Source organism: Cryptotermes secundus, unplaced genomic scaffold (assembly GCF_002891405.2).
Source record: "Cryptotermes secundus unplaced genomic scaffold, Csec_1.0 scaffold928, whole genome shotgun sequence".
NCBI classification, from domain to species: domain Eukaryota; kingdom Metazoa; phylum Arthropoda; class Insecta; order Blattodea; family Kalotermitidae; genus Cryptotermes; species Cryptotermes secundus.
In genome coordinates this window covers 666109-688972 of record NW_019738362.1, presented here as the reverse complement: position 1 = coordinate 688972, position 22864 = coordinate 666109, and the positions used below count along the sequence as shown (strand labels likewise).

At 46.5% G+C, this 22864-nt stretch overlaps 1 protein-coding gene across 1 annotated transcript in view; it reads left to right on the top strand.

The window, feature by feature from the left end:
* LOC111870914 (ras-related protein Rab-7L1) overlaps window positions 1-22864 on the top strand; it is a 140259-nt gene that overhangs the window by 19769 nt on the left and 97626 nt on the right. The window contains exon 2 of the mRNA XM_023863547.2: window positions 1043-1061. Coding sequence (XP_023719315.1) covers window positions 1043-1061 — 19 coding nt within the window. The remainder of the gene's footprint in view (window positions 1-1042; window positions 1062-22864) is intronic.

Sequence of the window (22864 nt, the reverse complement as noted above, 5' to 3'; positions counted from 1 at the left end):
ATCACAATACAAATCATGAAGCTCTTCGTCGTGCTGTTGTCTCCAGTCTGTCACTTCATCGCTCTTGGGTCCCCATATTCCCCTCAGAGACCGGCAATCGGTGTTCTTCCTTTGGCATGGGAGCCTAAGAACCCCTGAGAACAAAATCCCGACCCTGTTCTGTCAGTACAGGCTGTGGCAGATAGGAGACGTTGCAGAAATATGGACCTCTTCCCTGAAGATGGAGGTGGCACGTTTTTCCAGAATTCTTGTAACGATTCACTGAAATGTATAGTGTAACATCCCACAGGATAGTAACCTTCTAGTGCATACGAAGTTTTGTTTGAAAAATTCGAGGGAAAGAGACTGCTTTGAAGACCCACGGTTTTCTAGACCGGAGCCGCTATTTCTTTCAAATAGCTCCTCAGTTATCCTCACCAGGCTGAATGGACCCCGTTCCAGGCCCACTACTTTTAAAAAAATCTGGTAACGTCGGGAATCGAACCTGGGACCTCTGGGTCTGCATCCAGGAACTCTGGCCACTATACCACAGAGATTAATTAAATAAATTGGAGTATGATTGAATTGAACTGGCTTATAATAGAGTACAACTGTGCAGTTTTGTGCTGTAGGTGTAGACCAAAATCAGTACATTAGCTGGGAGGTAATTTACCTCATTAATTAGGTATTTAAAATAATTCTCTATCTCACTGAAGGTACAGTAAATCTCCATTACAAAAGCCAGTTTGAAGAGGACCATATTCTTGTCCTTGCTGCCTGTTTATTGCTGGTTTGTTGCATGGCTTACTCTTCGACCCTGATGATGGGGACTACATGTTCCTCCGAATCGTGGGTCTTTCACAGCACAGTCACCGCTGTGAGATCCTGAAATCCAGCGAAGATCAATTGGTCAGGGAAACGAAATGTTTGCCTTGACAGCCAGACAATACTTGTGGGCAGAATGCAGAATTTGTAATGAATGTTTCACCGCTTTGCTTGCCAGCGACAACTTATTTTAAAGTTATGTTTGAACATGAATGAAAGCGCTATATTTTGCTTGCAGGTCCGCCCTGACGGCCGCGGTAAGTAGGACACAGCTTATCAGTAAGTTATGTAGCAGTTCACAGGCACACAGTAGTTGCTGTCTTCACGTTTATGTGCATGCGCCGTTTGGCGCGCAGGAACACGGTAGTTGCTGTCTTCTGCACGTGTATGTGCATGCGCCGTTTGGCGCGCAGGAACACTTGCTGTAGCAGTTCACAGGCACACAGTAGTAGCTGTCTTCACGTTTATGTGCATGCGCCGTTTGGCGCGCAGGAACACTTGCTGTAGCAGTTCACAGGCACACAGTAGTAGCTGTCTTCACGTTTATGTGCATGCGCCGTTTGGCGCGCAGGAACACTTGCTGTAGCAGTTCACAGGCACACGGTAGTTGCTGTCTTCACGTTTATGTGCATGCGCCGTTTGGCGCGCAGGAACACTTGCTGTAGCAGTTCACAGGCACACGGTAGTTGCTGTCTTCACGTTTATGTGCATGCGCCGTTTGGCGCGCAGGAACACTTGCTGTAGCAGTTCACAGGCACACGGTAGTTGCTGTCTTCACGTTTATGTGCATGCGCCGTTTGGCGCGCAGGAACACTTGCTGTAGCAGTTCACAGGCACACGGTAGTTGCTGTCTTCACGTTTATGTGCATGCGCCGTTTGGCGCGCAGGAACACTTGCTGTAGCAGTTCACAGGCACACGGTAGTTGCTGTCTTCACGTTTATGTGCATGCGCCGTTTGGCGCGCAGGAACACTTGCTGTAGCAGTTCACAGGCACACGGTAGTTGCTGTCTTCACGTTTATGTGCATGCGCCGTTTGGCGCGCAGGAACACTTGCTGTAGCAGTTCACAGGCACACGGTAGTTGCTGTCTTCACGTTTATGTGCATGCGCCGTTTGGCGCGCAGGAACACTTGCTGTAGCAGTTCACAGGCACACGGTAGTTGCTGTCTTCACGTTTATGTGCATGCGCCGTTTGGCGCGCAGGAACACTTGCTGTAGCAGTTCACAGGCACACGGTAGTTGCTGTCTTCACGTTTATGTGCATGCGCCGTTTGGCGCGCAGGAACACTTGCTGTAGCAGTTCACAGGCACACGGTAGTTGCTGTCTTCACGTTTATGTGCATGCGCCGTTTGGCGCGCAGGAACACTTGCTGTAGCAGTTCACAGGCACACGGTAGTTGCTGTCTTCACGTTTATGTGCATGCGCCGTTTGGCGCGCAGGAACACTTGCTGTAGCAGTTCACAGGCACACGGTAGTTGCTCCTTCTTCACGTTTATGTGCATGCGCCGTTCCTTGGATTGGCACCATTCTCATTGTCGTGCCGTAAGAGAGAGCTGAGAGGGTGTTGGTTTGTGCCAAAGAGTCGACAGGCCTGACAAGGATAGGGATTGCTGCGAGACAGTGGAGAGGTTGTAATAATCCTATTTGTAACGGTAGCCAACTGAACTTCAAACGAAACTAGTCCGAATTAAATTTATAAATTTACGCGCATCAAATATTATAATTATATTTGTGTTCATTATAGTTTAATTTACAATGTGTCATATTTCCATAACGTAATTGTCGGAGTATTGTTTATAGGCGTTGTAGATAAAGAAGGAGGTACGAGATTTGTTATTATTTTTGTAATTCGTGGAAAAGAATTTTAGTGCGCTTTTGCGTGTGTGATTTGAGACGTAGACGGGATTTCTCTGTCCATTCTCAGTACCTCTCAGTACATCACAATCAGTTAATGTTTTCAACATTCCCTACTTTTACTGTAATTTTACTTCTGTGCGTGTGCAAGCGCACTTGTCTTTCTCCTCTCGGTTAACGAGTTGTGATTATGTTTAGTATTCAGAAATCTTGCTAAATTTGGCCTCAGCGTTGAACATTCTTTCGGGAAATACAGAAAGCTTCGAGCCCAAATTTGTTGCTTCATTGTCATCACCCGGAGAGCACGAAATGCGTGGACAGAAATGTTTATCGCAGGCGGTGTTGTATTAAATGTTCAAGCCAAAGGTAAAATTGTCCCTGTGCTTAATTAATTAAGCCATATGCCATGAAGATATATGAGGGAGTGGAGGTATAGCTCCACCACCCTTGACTTTGGCACTAGGTGGAGGTGAGCGGTCAGCTTCACGCCCCGGCCACTTTACTTCCGGGGAAGGAGCCCCCAGTACCCATTGGATAGGAGGCCGGGTGGGCCCCAGAGCCCGTCTGGACGTTGTGAAGAAAAGAAAAAATTTTCACTGCCCAGTCGCTAAAGCCAAAGGACCACCAAAAATGTTCAGTAACGCAACCGTTCTGTGAGTGGAAGGGGGGCACTTGTAGAAACTTTGATCTGGTTCAGCTGTGGCAGCTGTGTCAAACCGCCGTGCATTATACACATCCCTGTAATTGTAAACAGTTATTAACATGAGAAGTCAAGATTTCCTTGCCTTCTCCCTAATCCGTATCACAGATAAGCAGTCACATTTCTGAGTATGAATGCGCAGCCAAAATAATATCTAAAATGACACTTTATCATCGCGACGGCTTGCAGCATTATCCAGCTGGGGTAACGCAGAAGGCCGTGGGTAGCCACTCGTTCATTCCACGCTTTCGGCAGGTATCGACTCAAATGCCTGCCCCCCCCCCCCCTNTTCCTGCCACATCCTTTACAATTCATTATTCACTGGTCCTTTGAAGCACAGTGGCACGTGCTTGAACATTAAAGAACTTTGCGTTTTACCCGCACAGAGTAATTACGTGTTTCCTGTGGTTCTCAGAATAAAGAAGACGTCTTGCTCTAAAGAGCATTAACCGGTTGCTTGCTGTTGTGGAGACATTTCTCCTCTGCACAGCGTCCAGACTGACTCTCCGATCAGTTGAGGCAGGGGCTACACGCCTGTATCTAGTTCCAAGGTTAAGAATGGTGGAGCTGTATCTCCACTCCCCCAGCACGTCTTCAAGCGCAGGGACAGCTTCACATTTTACCGATTGGTGCATGTCCCTTGTTGTGTGAGGGTGTCAATATGGCGCAGGACTGGCTCCGGCCTGTCTCAACAATTGTGAACATGCCTACAGACCGAGTTAAATGTCTGCTTTAAAGAGATGCTCGCTCCGTTTCTGAATGAGATACTGCAAACTAAAACAGACATTGCTGACGGCACTGTCGGGGTCTAGGGGACTGGTTCCCAAACTTCTTCGCCCCCCCCCCCGCCCCACCCTGCAAATAGCTATGTTCACAATAGCAGTTTGCACAACCCACTAAGAAAGGTAATAAAATACAGTTTCACATTTAGTAAGTAACTTCATGAGATGGGTGGGTTTGAAGTGATACCAGTTTCCCATTGTCTGGTCTAAAGTTACTTCAGCCGTAAATACGCGAACAACGCGCTCAAAAGGGCCCAGCGCCCTACTTTGGGAGCCACTGAAGTAGACTACAACAGTGTAGACTGGTAGCATGGTAGATGAATGGTGTGAATTGGAAAGGAAGCGTCGAAACCTAATTCAGCTACTATCTCGACGTTTGCCTGGAGGGAATGAAGAAGACCACGAAGGTACTCAGTCACGATCGTCCGTGTCCCGGTCGATATTCGGAGCAATTCAGACATGTTTAAAAAACTCTGGAAAAAGTGTTACTTTCTGGATGATGTGCTGTATATCCGGACGGGTCGCGATTGTTTCATTGTTTTGGAAGCACAGTTCGTGTGGGCGTTCCCTCACCTGCACAGGCAGGTAGAGTCAGTAGGCATTGCGCCTGCGCAGCCACATTGCAAACGTTTGCATATCGCGTTCGCCATATCTTGAAGTCCCAGTGTGACAACAGTCACTGAACTGTTGGTATTGAAGAGATATGTTGGACTCTGGCGACATCTGGTAATGTTGATTAAAATGCATAAAAATAACAGGTACTTTACATAAAGACCTACGCTACTCTCTGTGAGCTTTTCAACCGTAATTCTGTAAATATTTCCACGAAACACGTGTTAGTGTCCAGTACACCTTTGCCGTTAAGTCCTGAGATTTTTTTTATATTATTAAATTTGAGTTCTAAAGTTGGAGAGGCGAAATCAGAACGAATGCAGTTTGGTACTAACGACTTCCTATTGAGGACAATGCCAAATCTTGTCGAAATTAGTTTTTCATGAGGTTTGGCACAGGCATAGGGGGCAGCCAGTTTGTAGCCGCCTTCGATTTTTTGGAAAATTGCAAAAGGAGTACACCAAGTATTGCTAACAGGCAGTGGAGGGCCACAGGGTTGTGAGACGTCGAGGCTCCCAACATTTTCTAGACAATCGGCTCACAGATAGCAGTGATGTTGTCAGCCTTAAGCGCCGGCCGCCCTTTACACCCAGGGAGATTCCTAGTTCTCATTTCTGTTAGAGGCTGAGTCGACTCCAGGGCCATAGTGCGGCTGGATGGATTAGGCCAATTGAAAAATCGAATGACCTGATCGGGAATGGAACCCGAGACCTTCCGATCTGTAGTACAATGCCTCAACCAACTACGTTATCGCGTGCACCACCGAATATTGCTACCAACGTTTAAATGTATCTAAAATATTTCATCCTGAATACCCTAGGGCCATTAGCAAAGTAATCTCAGATTTTCTGGCAGCCCCCGCCTCCGGCCCCATTGCTATGCGCGGTCATTCAGACAAGCCGACCAAAGGACGCATACAAATGCGACGTTTCGTTATTTGCTTGTGAGATCTGTAACCCAGCATTGCCTGGGAAGGTCTGGCAGCTGTCTTGTGGCCCTAATATTCCGTGTGGAGGTGTAGGGCGAATTGGAAGAGTTATTGTGCATAAAGAAAAGAACCTGCCAGGGAGTGTCAGTGAAGTTCTTGCAAACAAACTATTGCTCTTTTCTGTGCTCTAAAGGGTTTCGTGTGTTACCTTAAGGGCAGATGTGAGACTGTTGTTCAGCGGACGAAATCTGTTTGTGATCTCGACGTTCCCAGCCGTGTACTGCAAAATTCGAGCTACGGTACAGGAACCCTCAGACCGGCCCACAATTCGCATGAGATGTGCCTTGCTCTGTATTGAACTTCAATACCTGGCTTTCTCCCAGATGTTCACCTTGTTATGGCACTGACGTCGCAAGGCTGAAGCTTTGTAGGAGCCACGCTCTCCGTGATGCTGAATATCATTTGCGGCCTTAGTTCGATTCCTTCTGCCTCAAGACGGAAGCAGGCTGTCGCCTCGCTAACCCGGCAGATGGTTGCGAAAATTCTGCACTTGAGCTCAAGAGTGGCTTACCCGTCGGCAGTGTAACGGCCAAAGAGTGAAATCTGTGAGGCAGGACTGAATTTTTAAATATTACTGACGTGTATTTCAAGAGCCGGGGTAGCGCAGTCGGTATAGCGACTGGCTACGAGCTGGACGACCGAAGGGTCAGTTTTCTCCACGTCGTCCAGACCGGCTCTGGGGCCCACCGAACCTTCTGTCCATTGGGTACCGGGGGCTCTTCCCTCGGGGTTAAAGCAGCCGAGGCGTGAAGCTGACCACTCACCTCCAGCTAGTGCCGAGGACAAGAGAATGTGGATCTGTACATCCACTCCCCCATACGCTTTCATGGCGTAGTGCTTAATTAGTCAACTCCAGGGAAAACTTTACTTTTACCTTTACTTAGGCGCATTTCAGGCTCCAAAGAGTTAAAAGCTCGTTAGCTGCAGCTGTGGCTGGGCCTGTATGGGCGACAAACCTGTATCTTAGCGCAATGGAAAGACATAGACTGAGAGATCTTGACAAGCAGGCCCTGAGGAGAGTGTAGGAACGTAACAGGATAATTGAGAGAATTACATAGTCAGGAAATGTGAAGAGGAAGACGACCTGCAAAATTATGCCCCCCCCCCTCGAGCCAGGGCACATTACCGCACTTCCGTAGAGTCAGGCTACTGCAAGAAGTAACTTGCGTAATCCAGTGCCATAAACTGCTGCTGTGACACACCATCTTTATGCAAACAGTTCCGCAGGTAGCCGAGGTGCGTGTTTCTATGCTTCATGGAGCAAGTGTTCTCTGTGTACGGCGTCCTTTAGCATTAGAAACATCTTCAATTTGTCCACAGTAAACAGCGATATTTCCCTGAACAGCAGAATTAAGCTACACAGGAACTTGTTAAACCTGTAGATGCAGTTAGGCTCCCGGAGGGTTGATCTGCGCCCTCAGTTTCCCCTGCATTTGTCTTCCGTTGGAGCACGCCACACCGGACTCGCGGTCGGGTGTTCAGTAGCCTTACTCATGCTTCACATTTGGGAAGGCTCGGGTTTAAATCTCGCCTCGGACACCGGCTAGCCTCACTGAGGTATTTCGTCGTTTTCCGCAGTCACTCCAGGCAGATGTTGGGATAACGCCTTATACTCTAGTGTCGTCACGTCTTTCCTCGTTCTTTCCAATTGTTCGCTGACCAATCTACTCATGTATTTATTTGAAGACATTGCAAGTAGCATCTAACTGTAAGATTGTTACTGGACAGATATGGAAGGGAAGCGTATCCCATGGTACGCCTGGAGAGACTGAAATAAACCAGCAAGAGCCACAGCTGAAATTCGAACCGGACATCTCCTGAATAGAAGCTACAAGCATTATCGCTGTGGCCAGCTGGTTCGGTTTAACTCGACACTGTGTACTATGAGCTACTGACGGCGTCGGAAGGCTAGTCGTGCGAGTCCATTGTACTGCACTATATGATGCACCTTCACACACGAGAGCATGTACTTCAGGGCTACAGCGCAGTCCCAGTTTACTGCATAATAATAAGAAGCCTGAGAAATGACAGTGCCTCACAGCCTTGTCTTCTCTTCATAGAGATGAACTGGAAAGGATTTGGAAGGTAGCGGTCAAGGCCTAATCAAGGTACTCTCCCGGCATTTACCTGAAGAGACTGAGGAAGACCTTGCAAAGCCTCAGTCAGGATATCCGGTGTCCCGACCGAGACTCGAGCCGTGTACTTCCCGATTAAGAGCCTAGAGCATTGCCTCGTGTCCTGCTTGTTTGATCGCAGCTCTGACGCAGATGTTGATGTGCTATGGTGGTTAACCGTTCAAAGCATACCAGTGTGTGGACATTCACATGTCCCATATTCTGCCCACACAGTGTATCTGTGTTCCGTATGGTTCTCACAGTAAACAGCGACCGTTTCTCTAAACAGCATTAACCGGTTGGGCTCTGTAACGGAGACGTAATGTGTTTCCTGTGAGGTACGGACTGAATTGCTATATATTCTGTCCACACAGTGTATCTGTGTGTTCCGTATGGTTCTCAAGTAAACAGCGACTGTTTCCCTAAACAGCATTAACCGATTGGGCTTTGTAGCGGAGACGTAATGTGTTTCCTGTGAGGTACGGACTGAATTGCTATATATTCTGCCCACACAGTGTANCGATCAAGTTGTCCACTTCCAGCGCTTCACGGTCTTCACTTCCTATCACTGAGTCTCTCCTAATTACAGCTTTACCAGAAGGACGAGCGGGTACTGCGAAAACAGTAAAGTTTCCTGTCCTCCACAGCTTCCCCCTTCTCTCTCTCTCTCTCTCCTTTACTCAACGAATCATTAACATGGCGGTATGACGATTTCAGACAGCCCGTAGGCCTATGTAAATATTCAGAGTAGACGGAAAGCAGCTGTATGAATGCTGAATTGGTTCCTTTATTTTTATTTCTGTTGATGGTGAATTTTTGACCTGAGGATGTGTCAGCACTGTGTAACATTATTCTCGCGATGCGTGAACACGCAGTAATGGAGCAGATGGCATTCCCATGCAAGCCGCTCCGCTGCTGTGTATATTTCCCAGTTCAAAGACCTCCCTGGCTTCGCACGCTGTAACAAGAATGGTTTCTTGCGGCTATCTGCTGTCGGAATAAATCAGCTCAGCCCCACAAGTTTAGCAAGTATTATGGGAAGATAAATGGAATCCCGACACTTCTCGGGGTCAAAGACTTGAGACGCATCGCATCCCAAACAAGAAACAACAGAAACAAACAAACAAGCCAAAAATATTAGTGAACAAAACCATAGACTTTCCCTCAAGACCTAAGTGGGTGGATAATATTAAAATGGACGTCAGAGAGATAGATTGATGTGGCTCAGGATAAGGACCAGTGGAGGGCTCTTGTGAGCACGGTAATGAACCATCGGGATCCGTAAAATAGTGCGAAGTTCTTGAGTATCTGAGTGACTGGCGACTTCTCAAGAAGGGCTCAGCTGTATGAACTTAATGCCTTGATAAAGAGGTGCCTACGTTTCGGAGAAATATGCTGCCTCCATCTTCAGGGTGACATCCAAGAATACATTAAACTTCATAGTCATCGATGTAAGAACGTAAAATCTCAGAGAGACCCATTAGTTTGTAACGGGAGCAGTACTTGATTTGCGAGTAATACCCCTTCAGAAATTTATCTAAAATATTAAAAATGCAGTTCTTACTTCACAGAAAACATATCATCTCCCTTATAAATACCGACCCGTCAATGATATTAAAGGAAATAATCACTGTTTGTTCTGAAAATCTTATGAAACACATAAAAATATCGTGTGGTCAAAATATAGACTATTCTCTAGTGCTGAAGCAGGTGGTACGTACTGTTACCACTGTGCTACATGGAGTTAATCTCTAGTTGTATAAAATGTAAGGACTGACTTGAGTTGCTGGTAACTGTAAGCTTCTCAAGAATATTGCTGTCTGGGGTTTATTAAATATGAAAAATCCTGAAGGGATTGTCGGAAGTTGATTCCGTTTTGGAGGATCCTAATGAAGTTGGATTTCCGGTACACAACACCGCCATTTTCATTTAAATTTCCCTGTTCTCAGAGGCGGCTCAGTCACGTCCGTGTGTATACTCGTAGAAGCGTACGGCTTGCAGTCTCACCCTATTCCGCTCTTACGTAGAAATAATTGTTAGTAGTTACGGATAGGACTGCGAGATGCAATTGAAAGGCTGGCATTGCAGTCGTGACCTCTGCCGCAACAAATTCCCATCCCTGATAGCACGAAATCGTGAGTCAGTGGAAGTGCTGCCTGTGGGAATGTAGCTGCAGATGAGCTTCTTCCGGCGATTGTTGCATTTCAGAGCTTCCCAAATAACACAAGAGAAGAGCATTGTCTTCTGGGATGCAATACCGTCTAGCCCCTTGAAAGTCGACCGACATTTTGGAGGAACATATCGCCTCCACCTTCATTCGACCCTGAATATGGAGGCGAAACTTTCCTCCGAAACGTCTGTTGAATTTAAACGGACTACGCGACATTATATCCCAGAATATAGTACCTTTCATAACCACCGCTGTGAGAACCTCAAGCAAAATTTGCACGTGAAGAAATGGAGTTCGTGGTGGTAATGTTGAAATAACATCTGTTAGTGAAATTTGTGTCTGTCAGTGTTTGCTTTGTGAGGACAGACTTGCTCAGTTACCGACCGATATACTCGTACTTAGGCAAGTTGTGACTGAAGGAAGTGCAGATTATCCCTGTTCATTGGTGAACTAGATAATGGTCGTTATAATGATCTGTTCCCGGTTGAAGTAAAAAGAGGCATTAGATATTTTTGGCTAAGTTTGTTCTCAAAGACAAACTTTGCCAGAAACCTTTCCTGTATATTGTTATATTGATATAGATGTAGCTGTTACGAGATTGGCTAATTTGAATAAGTTTATTCTTCTTGCAATTCCCTTTGAATTTCCGACAGGCTTCATGCATATGTCTAGAAAATGTTCTTTTTTGCTGAATGTGAATTGGTGTAGCTTCAGTTTTACTGCAATAAATATATGACTACACTCTACTGTAGTTTTTATGTAGAAGTTGTTATCAAAGAAAACAAGATTTTAAATTTTGTGCGACACTCTTTAGATATGCGGCTGTCTGAACCAATAGGGTCAGGAATTACCATTTTTGCATCAATAGAAAGGACTTAAGGTTTTGTGCTATCTTCCTTGATTTCTTTCCCCCTTTGCACTACAGCCCCAGTGGGCCTAGGCCTACCACCATGAACTTCTCCGTTCACTTCGGTTTTTCTAGATCTTACACATTCGGTAGGACTCCTTGGGCGGGTGATCAGCTCGTCGCAAGGCCTCTACCTGTAGACAAACACAGAAACCGCACACAAACATCCATGCCCTGAGTGGGATTCGAACCCACGATCCCGGTTTCCAAGCGAGCGAAGACAGTACATGCCTTAGAGCGCTCGGCTACTGTGACCGGCAATGTATAAGAATAACATATAAGAATTCAGTTCGTACCTCACAGGAAACAGATCCGAACCCACGATCCCGGCTTCCGAGCGAGCGAAGAGAGTTCATGCCTTAGACCGCTCGGCTACCGTGACCGGCATCTTCCTTGATTACCTTTTTCATTTTCATTAAATTTTTCATGCCTCTGTAAGCATCCTCTTCTATAGGCAGAATGGCACTTGAGTGATTTAAGAGAAAACGTTTCTAAAAATACTGACAGGCTTCGCGAGAGGATGTATATTTTTTTGTGTTTAAAAGTCATTCAGCTCTCGTGAGATTTTCCCCATTCGTGGTTTAGTCTTCCTACGGCTTTCATTACATTGTAGTTGTACCCTGTAGTGTTGCATTTTCTGGACTCAGCCAAGCATACAGGCCTTTTTAATCTTGAGTTCGAATCGTTTCCCTGGAAAAAGAATGAGATCGAGCGGTAAGTAGATGGACTGACTCTGATAACTGTGCAAGTTCTGTATTGTTTTCAGCGAAAGTTTTAGCAGACCTTTCCAAGTTATCATCACCGTACAATACGACGTCATCTGATTCCAAATCACTTTCATCGGATGACCTCAGTCTTGTAGGCAGGCATTCGTGGTTTTGGAATTCCATCCGTAACTCAAGCTACAAGCGAGTATATAGTCTTTAATGTAGCTACAACTTCTAGACTGGATGAAAAGGCGCTGTTGCAGTATAGTGTAAACAAAAGTCATAGAAAAGAAGCCAGTAAATGTCTCATGAAAACATTGAGAAAAAAAATTAAAATTTGTCAAAAGTTAAATAATCAGTTAGCAGTATTCTAAAAATAAAGAACTCGCTCTTGCTTACGACAATGAGAAAGTTCTTGTTACCAGTAAAAAGAGTAGATGCAGTTGTACTTGCTGTGCTATGTGGCTGGGTGGAGGCGGGTGGGGGGCGGAAGCTGTGAGCCTCGCTGCAAGGAGCCCCATGACCTTCCTCACAGCTATTCCACTTGCAGGCCTGGCCGCTTCATTCCACAGTGTTTACATACTTCAGTACAGAGCAGGGAGCTGCATGTCCGACACTCAAGTGGAAATTTCTCTTGCAAATAAACAAAGAGCGGTCTGAGCTCGTCACGATCTGGATCAGCGATAAGCAAGCTTTCTTAAGGCGCGTCCACATTACTCGTGCTCGTGCTCGTGCTCGCCAGGCTTGTGCTCGTAAATCTTCGTCCACACTACTTCAGTTGCTCGCCAGGCTTCGGCGCTTGAGGATCCGTATATTTACTCGTAGTGTGTATAAGCTATAGTCATATTTTAATTTATTGGCTATAGTTTTTAAATTAAAAATTTGCTTGTCTCGTGACTTGTCATATCGTCCACATTACTCGCGAGCATAGCGAGTCACACGAGCACGAGTAATGTGTACGCGCCTTTATATGCGTCACAACTGAGTGCTTACCAATCCTGCATCCTTCTCGGGAATCCCCGGCTTCGACTTGTCAGTTATCCCTTAACGTATTACTGGGTTTGCTTTCCTATCCTTTCCAATTGTTCACGTACAAATCTTTATGAAGCGTCAAGTTCGTACCTCACAGGAAACACTGCGTCTCAGTTAGAAAGCCCGGCCGGATATCGCTGTGTAAGGAAACAGTCGGTTTTGTGTGAGAATTATGCGAATTAAATGCATTGTTCGGGCAAAACGGGCGGTAAATATATAATTCAACCATCAGTGGCTCTGCGGCCCTTTGTTGAGCCGTGGCTTTTTCTTCAGTTTCGTAATCTCTTTTACACAGACGGTAGGACTCCTTGGACGGGGGATCAGCTCGTCATAAGGCACAAAATAAACGCGCACACAGACATTCATGCCTTGAGTGTGTTTCGAACCCACGATTCCAGAGGTCGAGGGAGTGAAAACAGTTCAGACTGCGCGGCCACTGAGATCGGCACGTATAATTACCACGCTCAAACAGCCAAGAAACAAGAAGCAACATTCCTTAGCATTCACCGTTGTCCCACCTCCTGACAGACTACTACTGGTTCTTGTGATACCCAGAATGGTGATTTTGACCCTAAATAGCATTAGTCGGTTGGTATTTATCATGTAGACATATTGTGTTCCCTGTAAGGTAGGAACTGTTACGAATATTCGGATTGGCGTCAGGCTTATGAGGGGATGGCCCTAGGTTCTGTAATGATGAGTACCCAGAATTCCGTTCTTTTGGTGTTCCCCAATTCCGAAATGGATTTTTAATAGTCAGAAACCATAAATGTCGAAGATATTGTATTGTATTGTATTGTATTGGAGAGGGTGGGTTTCCCCATGCACTTAGACCAACTGTTGGTCCATTGTGCGTCCCCCTATGATATTCTACCAGTCTCTATTCCCTACCGGTACTAGTGCGTGCCATCAGTCCCGACTCAGCCAGCGAGTTCGGCCTCTACTGGCTCAGCGGTATCTCGATGGTTCCCCCATCTACCAGAGGCGTTAGAGACTACTGTTGGGCGGGAAATGTCCTGAATTTGGCTCAGTTCTTTGGTTCTTTTACGTGCCGTAAAGCTACGACACGGGCCCCACGGCTTAAAGTCCCTCCCGGAGGACTTGTTCCCTGAATTTTTGCGCCCTTAAAAATTCCACGACCTCCGCTGGGTTTGAACCCGCGTACTTTGAGTCACGAGGTGGGAACGTTACCCCTAGACTACGGAGGCCGCTTATAATAAAGGTAACTAATTCTGGCAAGTTGGTAGTTGTTCAGTAGGTCAACAGTTTTCTTCTGTGGATCTTTTAGATTGTATGTGGTTGTTGGGGCTCCTTTACCCTGGGGTAAAAGCTAACGGGGCGTGAAGCTAACAGCTCATCTACAACTAGTGACGCGATCAAGAATACGTACATCTATGCATCCACTTCAGGGCGTAGTGCTTAATTAGTTAAGCACAGGGACAACTTTGTACTTTTAACCCTAGATGCATTGCCAGACAGGCGTCCTACTGGTGACCTTGGTGCTCAGCCATAGGGCATCTTCGTGAAGATGGATGAAATGATGACCACAGCAGTCAGATAAATGCAGGCCAGTGGCCATCTGGTCAGTACATGCACGTCACCTGTGGTCCGATTATTCTTAACCCTCTATTAAGGCACAATGGTAACTATATGTACCACCTACTATAACATTAAAAGAACTATAAATTTGTATCTATACCGTGTATGTATGTGTTTCCATAGACGTCATTAACCGATCAGTGTTTGTGATGTGACGTAGTGTGTTTGCTTTGAGACAGGAATTGAATTTTTGAAGCGTTATTCAAATGGCACAGCGACTGCCGTAAGTGCAGTCGGGTTCTGAGTGTCCGGCCCACAGTCCATAAATCTTGTGGCTTCCATTCCTGCACGTGGGATGCCCATTTATAATCTGAATGACCGGCCTTGGTCCGTGAACTCCGCGGGCCACATGTGCGTAAGTGCTCAAGCGCGATGATACAGAAGCGAATATGGCACAGCTTGTGAAGGCCGACGTGGAGGTCAGCAAAGATTGTACTTTGTTAAGTTGCTTGTCTTGGAGACATGCCACCTGGCGAGGTTCCGAGATCGAGTCCAGGTTAATGGCAATGTTGTGTTTCGCTACTACATGGTCAGTGCCCCCGGGTCACGACTTCACATCCCGCATTGCGGTCTGTTTGTGTTGCTGCAGGAACAGGCGCCGCCGTAACTTGACTTGAGCATTAGCTGGACAACCGGGGGGCTATGGTTCGAATCCCGGTAGGGTAGAGATTGTTGTCTTCTCCACAGCGTTCAGACCGACTTTGCGGCCCGACCAGCCTTCTACCTAGTAGGTACAGATGGTTAAGTACCCGGGGCATGATCCTCAACGCTAACCTCCGTCTCGGGTCGGGGTTAAGAATATGTGGAGGTATACCTCAACTCTCCTGTAAGTCTTAATTACGCACAGCGGTAGTTTAATTTTTATTTCTCCAGCCTTAGCGCTCATAAACCCTGGATTTTGCCCACTTCTTTAGAAACACTGCAGTGTGTTTCCTGTGAAGTGGGAACGAACTTAATAAATACGTTTGTTATTTGCATGAATTCTGGGCTCCATGAAGACGAGGTTTCTGTTTTTAGTCCCAGTTTAAGCGGGGTTCACACCGCCTTCTTTGGCGGACGTGCTTACGTAGAGCCGAGCTTTGAGCGCGACAGCGCATGCTCAGCTGCCGGAGAAATAACTCGTGGTTCAGATTCCTCCCACCCTGAGGGACGTTTCAGAACAGGGCGCTGATGAGAGAGACAGCAGGTAACAGGAAGAAGGATAAAAAGGCATAATGAGGAATGTCATAATTCGAACTCTTCGCTAAATTTTAAAATTATAGAGTCAGTGGGAATGGGATGGGCTAGTTGTGTAGCATACATGCGAGAGGTGAGAAATGTTCGTAATATTTTAGCCAGAAAAGTGAAAGGAACAGATGGCTTAGGAGATACAGGCGCATACGTGAAGATAATATTAGAATGGATCTTAAAGAAGTGGTGTGTGTGTGTGTGGGTTTGAGTCGTTTCGTCCAGGAAAGGGCCCAGTGGCGGGGTCTTGTGAACACGGATTCCATGAAATGAGATTGTGTGGGGAGGGGGGTTCTTGACTGGTTGAGCGCCAACAGCTCGCGCTCCGTGGAGTACGTGCCCGTGACGTGGAAGCCAGAGGTGGGACCATGCCTGCCGGTGGCGATCTATGGCAAGGCCTATTGTAAATCTACTCATCAGAGTTCCTGCCCCACCAAGTTACTCAAAAGTCTTCGCAAAAGAAGCTGAAGGACACAAGACAACTGTTTGTCGCACTGTCACTGCAACTTGATGCCAGAGGTTACTCTGAAGTGGGACGTAGTTCAGTAGTTGAGATCAAATTGAGCCCACTTCTTAGCCCGAGATTACGATGGCGTCACATGCACAGTATACAGTCACCGCAAATCACAACAGACCTGCGTCCTGTAAAATCAAGCTTGTCCTCACGCTATGCGACTATTTGAAGGGAATGAATTAAAACTGTAGTCAATCGAACGGTTCCTAGGCTATTTAATTATACCATTTACTCTTCTAAACCACAGTGGTAACTACATGTGCCACCCACTTTAACATCCAAACATTTTCTCCCCCCCCCCACGCAGTCTGTTTTATATGATTTTGAACTATAAAGTGATTTTTCTCCCCAAACGCAAGTAATTAGTTCGTGTTTGTAATGAAGACGCAGTGTGTTTTCTGTGAGAGAGTAGTTTTTTTTTTTTAATATCTTGTATTCGAGCTTTTAGACTTCAAAGGGCCAGCTGCAGCCCCCGTGAACGGTAAGAAATATGAACAAACCCCATTAGCCTGAAGAGAAACAGGTAACTTTACATACACGTACATCTGTTGCAGAAGTAGGTAACATTATGTTTAGAGCCCGTGTGTAGCCGGGACTGACTGCGCCTAGCTCACCCTTTCGTCATGGGAATAGTAGAAGAGAAGGTGACAGGGGAAAGTAATGGGAGAAGTGAGAGACAGTTTCTTTTCGGAGAGAGGAAGCATAATTTCGTTAGAAGGTTCCCAGGCTTCGCCCATTCGTCACTCTTACAAGGGCAGTGTGAAAGTGAAGAAGTTAGAATGGTTAGACAGGGGTTTTATGTTTATGAGTTAATGCTGAATTACATAATTTGGCAGGCTTTACAGCGGAGGGGTTTAGACCTGTGAAACCGGAAGCATACTACGCCCGTTAATTCGGTGTAGGGAAATAATCACTGCTCATTGAAACACATTAATGCACTGCGGACAATATGCAGAGCCTGTTAACGCTAATACAGGCTGTACATACACTGAGTCCGTTGCCTTAGAAGGGTTTTAGCTGTTGCTCCTGGTATCATGAACTCACTCTTAATCTTAACAGCGTGTTGTTGTGTTGACCTCATAGCTTCATTTCCAGTACTGAACCGAACTCTGAATTTTGTTGTGTTTCGATTTTAAATAGCGACATTATCTCTCTGGATGCTGTTTTTAAGAGTCTACATTTATCTTTGTACTGCGTCGGTAATTCCTAAACAAATATATTTCTGTCAGATGTGTGTCACGAGAAGCGATAATGATGGGTTTCTTGTCTTATTCTCTTTTCGGTTCCAGATTTTATAATGCGGTACTGACCGCTCTTCTGTGTAGCAGTTGTAACGAGGTTCACACGTCTAAGTAATATTTAAGGGTTCTGTTCGTACCTCACAGGAAACAGTTTGGAACGTACAGCCTGTCAAGAAAATGCTTTCTGCACGGGTGCGGACGACACATTTCGTCAAAAATATTTTATCTCGCTAACTTGAAACGTTCTGGAAGGACAGGAGAAATGCACTAAGCACTAAGACTCGCATTCAGGAGGTCCTCGTTTCGAATCTCAGACAGAAGATCGTCTGTCCTGTCTGAAGTCTTGTGCGTTTTTCCTCAGTCTCTGCAGGCAACCGTTGGGATAGTACCTCGATTAGATTACGACCTCTTCTTGTTCAGTTCCCCAGTCACCTTGTCATTCGACGCTATGCAATCTACATACCCACAGCGCCGTCAAATAACCAACAAACCAAGTTACAGGAATATGGCATGAAGATTATGATTGGATAAGGTCCAGTTCAGGGCTTTTGTGAACACGATAATGAACGTTTAGGTTCCGAAAAGGCGGAGACAATCTTGAGTAGCCAGTTCTCCATGGAGCATAACGCAGTATAGCACTGGAGAAGTTTAAGATGGACGATGAAAGGGCGTCGAAGTGGCCCGTTTCATAAAAGCCTCAAAATACTAAGGCGAATGAAAAGAAACTTCATTAAACTGATCCCCGGATTGAGATCATGACGCAGTGAGTTGAATGATGAGCGAATCCATTGTTAACGCAGACTCTACTGGTCAGCTGAAGTATAACATTAATACGAATGTTACATTCATCAGCGCTTTTCGTACTGGAGAGTCCGTCCGTCCGTCCGTCCGTCCGTCATATCCTCCTGTGTAAATTTAATAGCGAGAGAAGCCATGGCGCGGACTACATCATTACTGCAACTTGGCTTCGAGCGAGTTATGTGCACGGTTAATGACGATGACTTGATGATTTGCGTGTCTAGACCAGATGATCGCATTGCATTTTGCTGCACGAATATACACGTACATATCTGCTGACTCCTTGAAGCGCATCTTAAGTGTTTTCTCTGCCAGTTTGCCAAGAAAAGAAACACAAGTAAGTACATTTAATAGAAATTGTACACTGCAGTCAGCACTTCTGTAAGCATGACAGAAACACATTGCAGCAGTCTATGTAGGGCTGACCAAACTCGTGACTCCTTCAAGCGCAGTGATGACTACAGGTAGGATCCGATTTAACATTACAAATGTTGGTTCTGACGAAGGTGTATGACACTCAGAATTCCTGGGGATTTTGGGGCTTTGTCCATTTACCGATATTATAAAAAGTAGAGAACACAAAACGTTTCGGAAACTGGATCTGTTTCAGTCCTCAGGTTAGGGGGAGAAACAGCTACTCTGTTGGGTCCCTTAGAAAGAGCTAACCTCAATCAGGGACCCAGAAGAGTAGGTGTCTCCCACCCCCCTCACCTGAGGACGGAAACAGATTCGGTTTCCGAAACATTGTGCTCATCTTCTTTTCCGAGTACCGGACGATGGACAAATTCCAAAAACCCAGCAATTCTGAGGATTAAAAATGTTCGCACACCCTGTATTTGTACGTCGTTTAATTCTCCCAATAAGCAGCGATTATCTCCCTAAGCTGCATTAACCGGTTGGGCTTTGTAATGGAGTTGCAGGGCTTTTATGCGTAGGAACTGAAGTTTTAATTGCTGTTTAGATAAACTTCATGCTTCAGAGGGTTAAATACCCAGAACAACAAACCGCACTGTCTGTCTGTCGTCCTTTTCTTTTTTTCTCTTTTTTATTCTGCTCCTTGTGTCCCACTTCAGCCATTTTGTGTCCGCAGGATATCTGTCTCCTTTGAGTCAGAAATGGACGTTGCAAAGCGCGTACGCAATTCCAGCGTTAAGCTCATCTGCATTACACTCACTGACTGTTAAATTGCTCCCGGCCCTCGCCAGCACAGATACTCTTGGTTCCTAGTCCGACGGAACTTATGGCCACATGACCACTCTTTGGGCTCAACGGGCCGCAATGAGAATCCCCTCGATTAAATGTTTAGAAGTGAATTCAGGTAAGCCAAACGTTCAGTACTGCGAACGCCATCTCTGAACAAGAAATAAGAGTGGACTGATCGTCTGTAGACGTTGTGTAAACGAAGGAGGAATGTGAAGACATATTTGCTATGTAAATACAGCTCCTGTTCTCGCACTGCGGTTTCTTGAAATGAACTGCTCAAAAATGATTGAATTTCTCGTTTTGTTATAGCAGTCTGTTGCATACCACAGACGGACAGGGTTCGTTTCCTGACAGGGGCAAGAGATTTTTCTGTAGAGCATAGGATCCAGACCAATTCTGGAGTGTACCCAGCTTCCTCTCCAACTGTGTACTGGGGGCTCTTTCTCTGAAGCAAAGCGGCCGGGGCGTTAAGCTGACTACTCTCACCTCCAGCTACTGCGGAGATCAAGAAGATAAGGATCGAAACATCCACTCCCCCATACGCCTTCATGGCGTAGTGCTTAATTAGTTAAGCACAGGGACAACTTTACATATAGAAAGGTTTTGGATTGGTAATAGGATTTATTGATCACTTACAGAACTTAACCACAAATAACTATGACAGTCTCACTGGGTTACACACTCCCAAGATCACAGTAACTACAGCACACATAAAGTCTTCACTAGTCGTTGCCTGGTGACGGATCTCAATAATGTCCTCTGCTTCCGTGGTCACGTTCCTACCGGCTGGCGACTGTCTCACAACAAACTCATTGCTCCAGCTGTCCTCTTGATAACACCTCAGCACGGATCGCACAGAAAACACCGTTCCTCTGTTGCTGTTTCCAATTGTTGCCGTGCGACGGTTCTACTTGCCACAATATTAACGTGCAATGGGGTAACGCAGGCACCGTATATACTCATATGATTCTTATTTGCCTACCTTCAAGATGGGCAGTGTGGTTCCCCCCCCCCTCCCCCCCACTTGACACTGCGTAAGGGCCGACTCGCGATGTTAGTACACACACAGCAGCAGCAGTCTCGTATCTTCGGAGATGTTCGTCAACATTTAACTGCACGCTGATGTAACGGTCATTGGCACTGAGTCATGGCTGACCAAACTGCATTATTACGTCGCCACGTGCAACATCAGTGTCGTGGCAGAGCACATTCATGATCCCTGCAGTTTGCCCACAGTTAACAGTGTTTCCTGTGAGGTAGGAACTGGGTTTTTGTATGTTGTGTAGATCAGAGATCTCATTGACACATCTTCAGACTAGCAGAAAACCAAGAGGATCTGCTTGTAATTACTTTGGGGCCTCATGGCAGTTGTTCTGACAGCTCCTGCTCTCTCTAGCTGTGTCCACTCTCTAGTCACGAGTTAGAGCATTACTGTCTTCCGTGCAGGGATGGTTGGTCTTGTTCCCATATTTGGCTCGAGATGGGCTGATGGGATACAGCTGGCCACTCAGCAGGTGGTTGCTTGCCTTGACAGCTGGGAATATCTTACTTTGAAGCGATGTTGTCGTAGCGTCATGACCGCCACTGACCGCCCCCGTCCCGAGCCCCTCGAGACCTCGACATGTCTCTGTATGGACATAGCGAGATGACTCACCTGCAGCTGCATAGGCCGCTGCCCGGCTGCAGTGGACAATGCACTTCTCCGCTTCACTACTCCGCGCTCCTGCGTCAAGAGAGCCTAACATTTCGCTTCCGATGATTCGCCTGTTTCGGTTTTAAAGGAACATTTTTCGAAAGCTCTGCCTGCTGCTTGCGGCGAAGTATTCAAATGGCTCGGTTGTGGCGTGGAGCCAGTCGCTGTCCACGGGCAAAAACAACACTTCTATCCCGGGATGTCCACCGTGAAAGTCAGATAAGACTAGAAACTGCAAAATTAACCACACAACATCAAAACCACGGCAGGATTGTACTTGAAACCAACTCCCATAAAGCAAAGAGACTGGGTGGGGGGGTAAGGACAAGACAAATCCAGGAAAACATATATAGCTCGACCAAGAAAGTAATGAAGAATATGTTCATCTGGGATTTGACGCAGTGTAATCTCGTTTATCGACGTTTCGGTGAGACGTACTGCCTCCATCTTCAGGCCCGAAGAGTAAGCCAAGCAACCAACCGTCGTGAAGCAAGCACACACGGCTGCAGAACCTACAAGTCATCTGAGCGAGGTCAAACCCAACAGGCGACAGGGAAATATCGCCGGATCGCTTGGCGGTGCCTTCTCGCACGCAGTCCAGACTTGTCGGAACGTGCGAGCGCTATCTAAATATCAACCCGTTTGGGGTTGACCCTGCGAGTCGTAGGAGGCGACGAAAAGGGAAGTCTCGAATCTGAGACAGTAAAATATGGTCGCGAGTCCCACGAGACTCGGACCCAAGAAAAACTGCGCTGGCAAGGGCCAGCAACATATACAAAAGACAGACCCGTCCTCTCGACAGAGAGGGCGCCCCATTGAAACAAGACCGTAACTGTCAAACAGTAATAAATGAGCCTGTAATTTTGCAACGAAGTGAGATGATAAACCCAAAAGAACAAGAAGGAACATGCGGACATAAACAAGAAATGGGCAAGGGAAAACGAGAAAAGCAAATAAACGGAATTAAAATGAGACAGAATTTGTTCATTTGGGCGTACCAACATACATGTACGTGATTGGCTGGAATAAGATACCAGAATGACACAAATAACTAAATAGCATTATTCTCGTGGCAAGAAAACAGAGGAAGCTGTGTATGTCTACCCCAGTATTGATGCAGGAGTGGAACTCGTTTTTAGAACCGGTTCTCTGCTGACTACTACACAGATCGGAAAGATTACGTGAGGGCTAGCGAAGAGTCAAGCCCAGTTCACAGCCGGTCGCTCTTCTTTATCTGGTCATTTAACTGCGATGTATGCAGGCTGATACCGCGCCTCGTAGTGACGCTGTCGCTATTCCCGCAAAATGTTTAACAATTTAAACATCGGGACGTGGAATGTAAAGTTTTTTTTTACTTCGTTTAGTGGGGCGTGGAGTCCAACTGAGTCCACTCGGCACTGCGGCCACTGATTGGCCTGTTTGTAGCCTGCTCCGGGTGATTATGATGATGGAGAATTTGGTGGAATGAAGATTGGCAAGGGAAACCGAAGTACTCGGAGAAAACCCGCCCCAGCGCCACTTTGTCCACCACAAATCCCACTTGATCAGACCTGGGATCGAATCCGGGCCGCCGCGGTGGGAAGTCAGCGATTAACCGCTTGAGCTATGGCGCGGCCCGGAACGTAAAGTTGGTCGCATGTTTAATTAAGCACCGCATTATGAAGATGTATGCGGGAGCGGAGGTACAGCTCCACGAATTCTTAACCGTGGCACTAAATAACGGTGGCTGGTGAGCTATACACTCCGCGGAAATCGCTCACGCTACCCGCTGGGTAGGAGATGTGAGCCCGTCTCGGCGCGTCAGAGAAGAGACAAATCTCTGTCCATGCTGAGACTCGAACCCCGATTCGTCCGGATCGCCCAGCCTGTAGCCTGGCCACTGTATTGACTCCCCCCCCCCCCCCCCACAACAGCACAG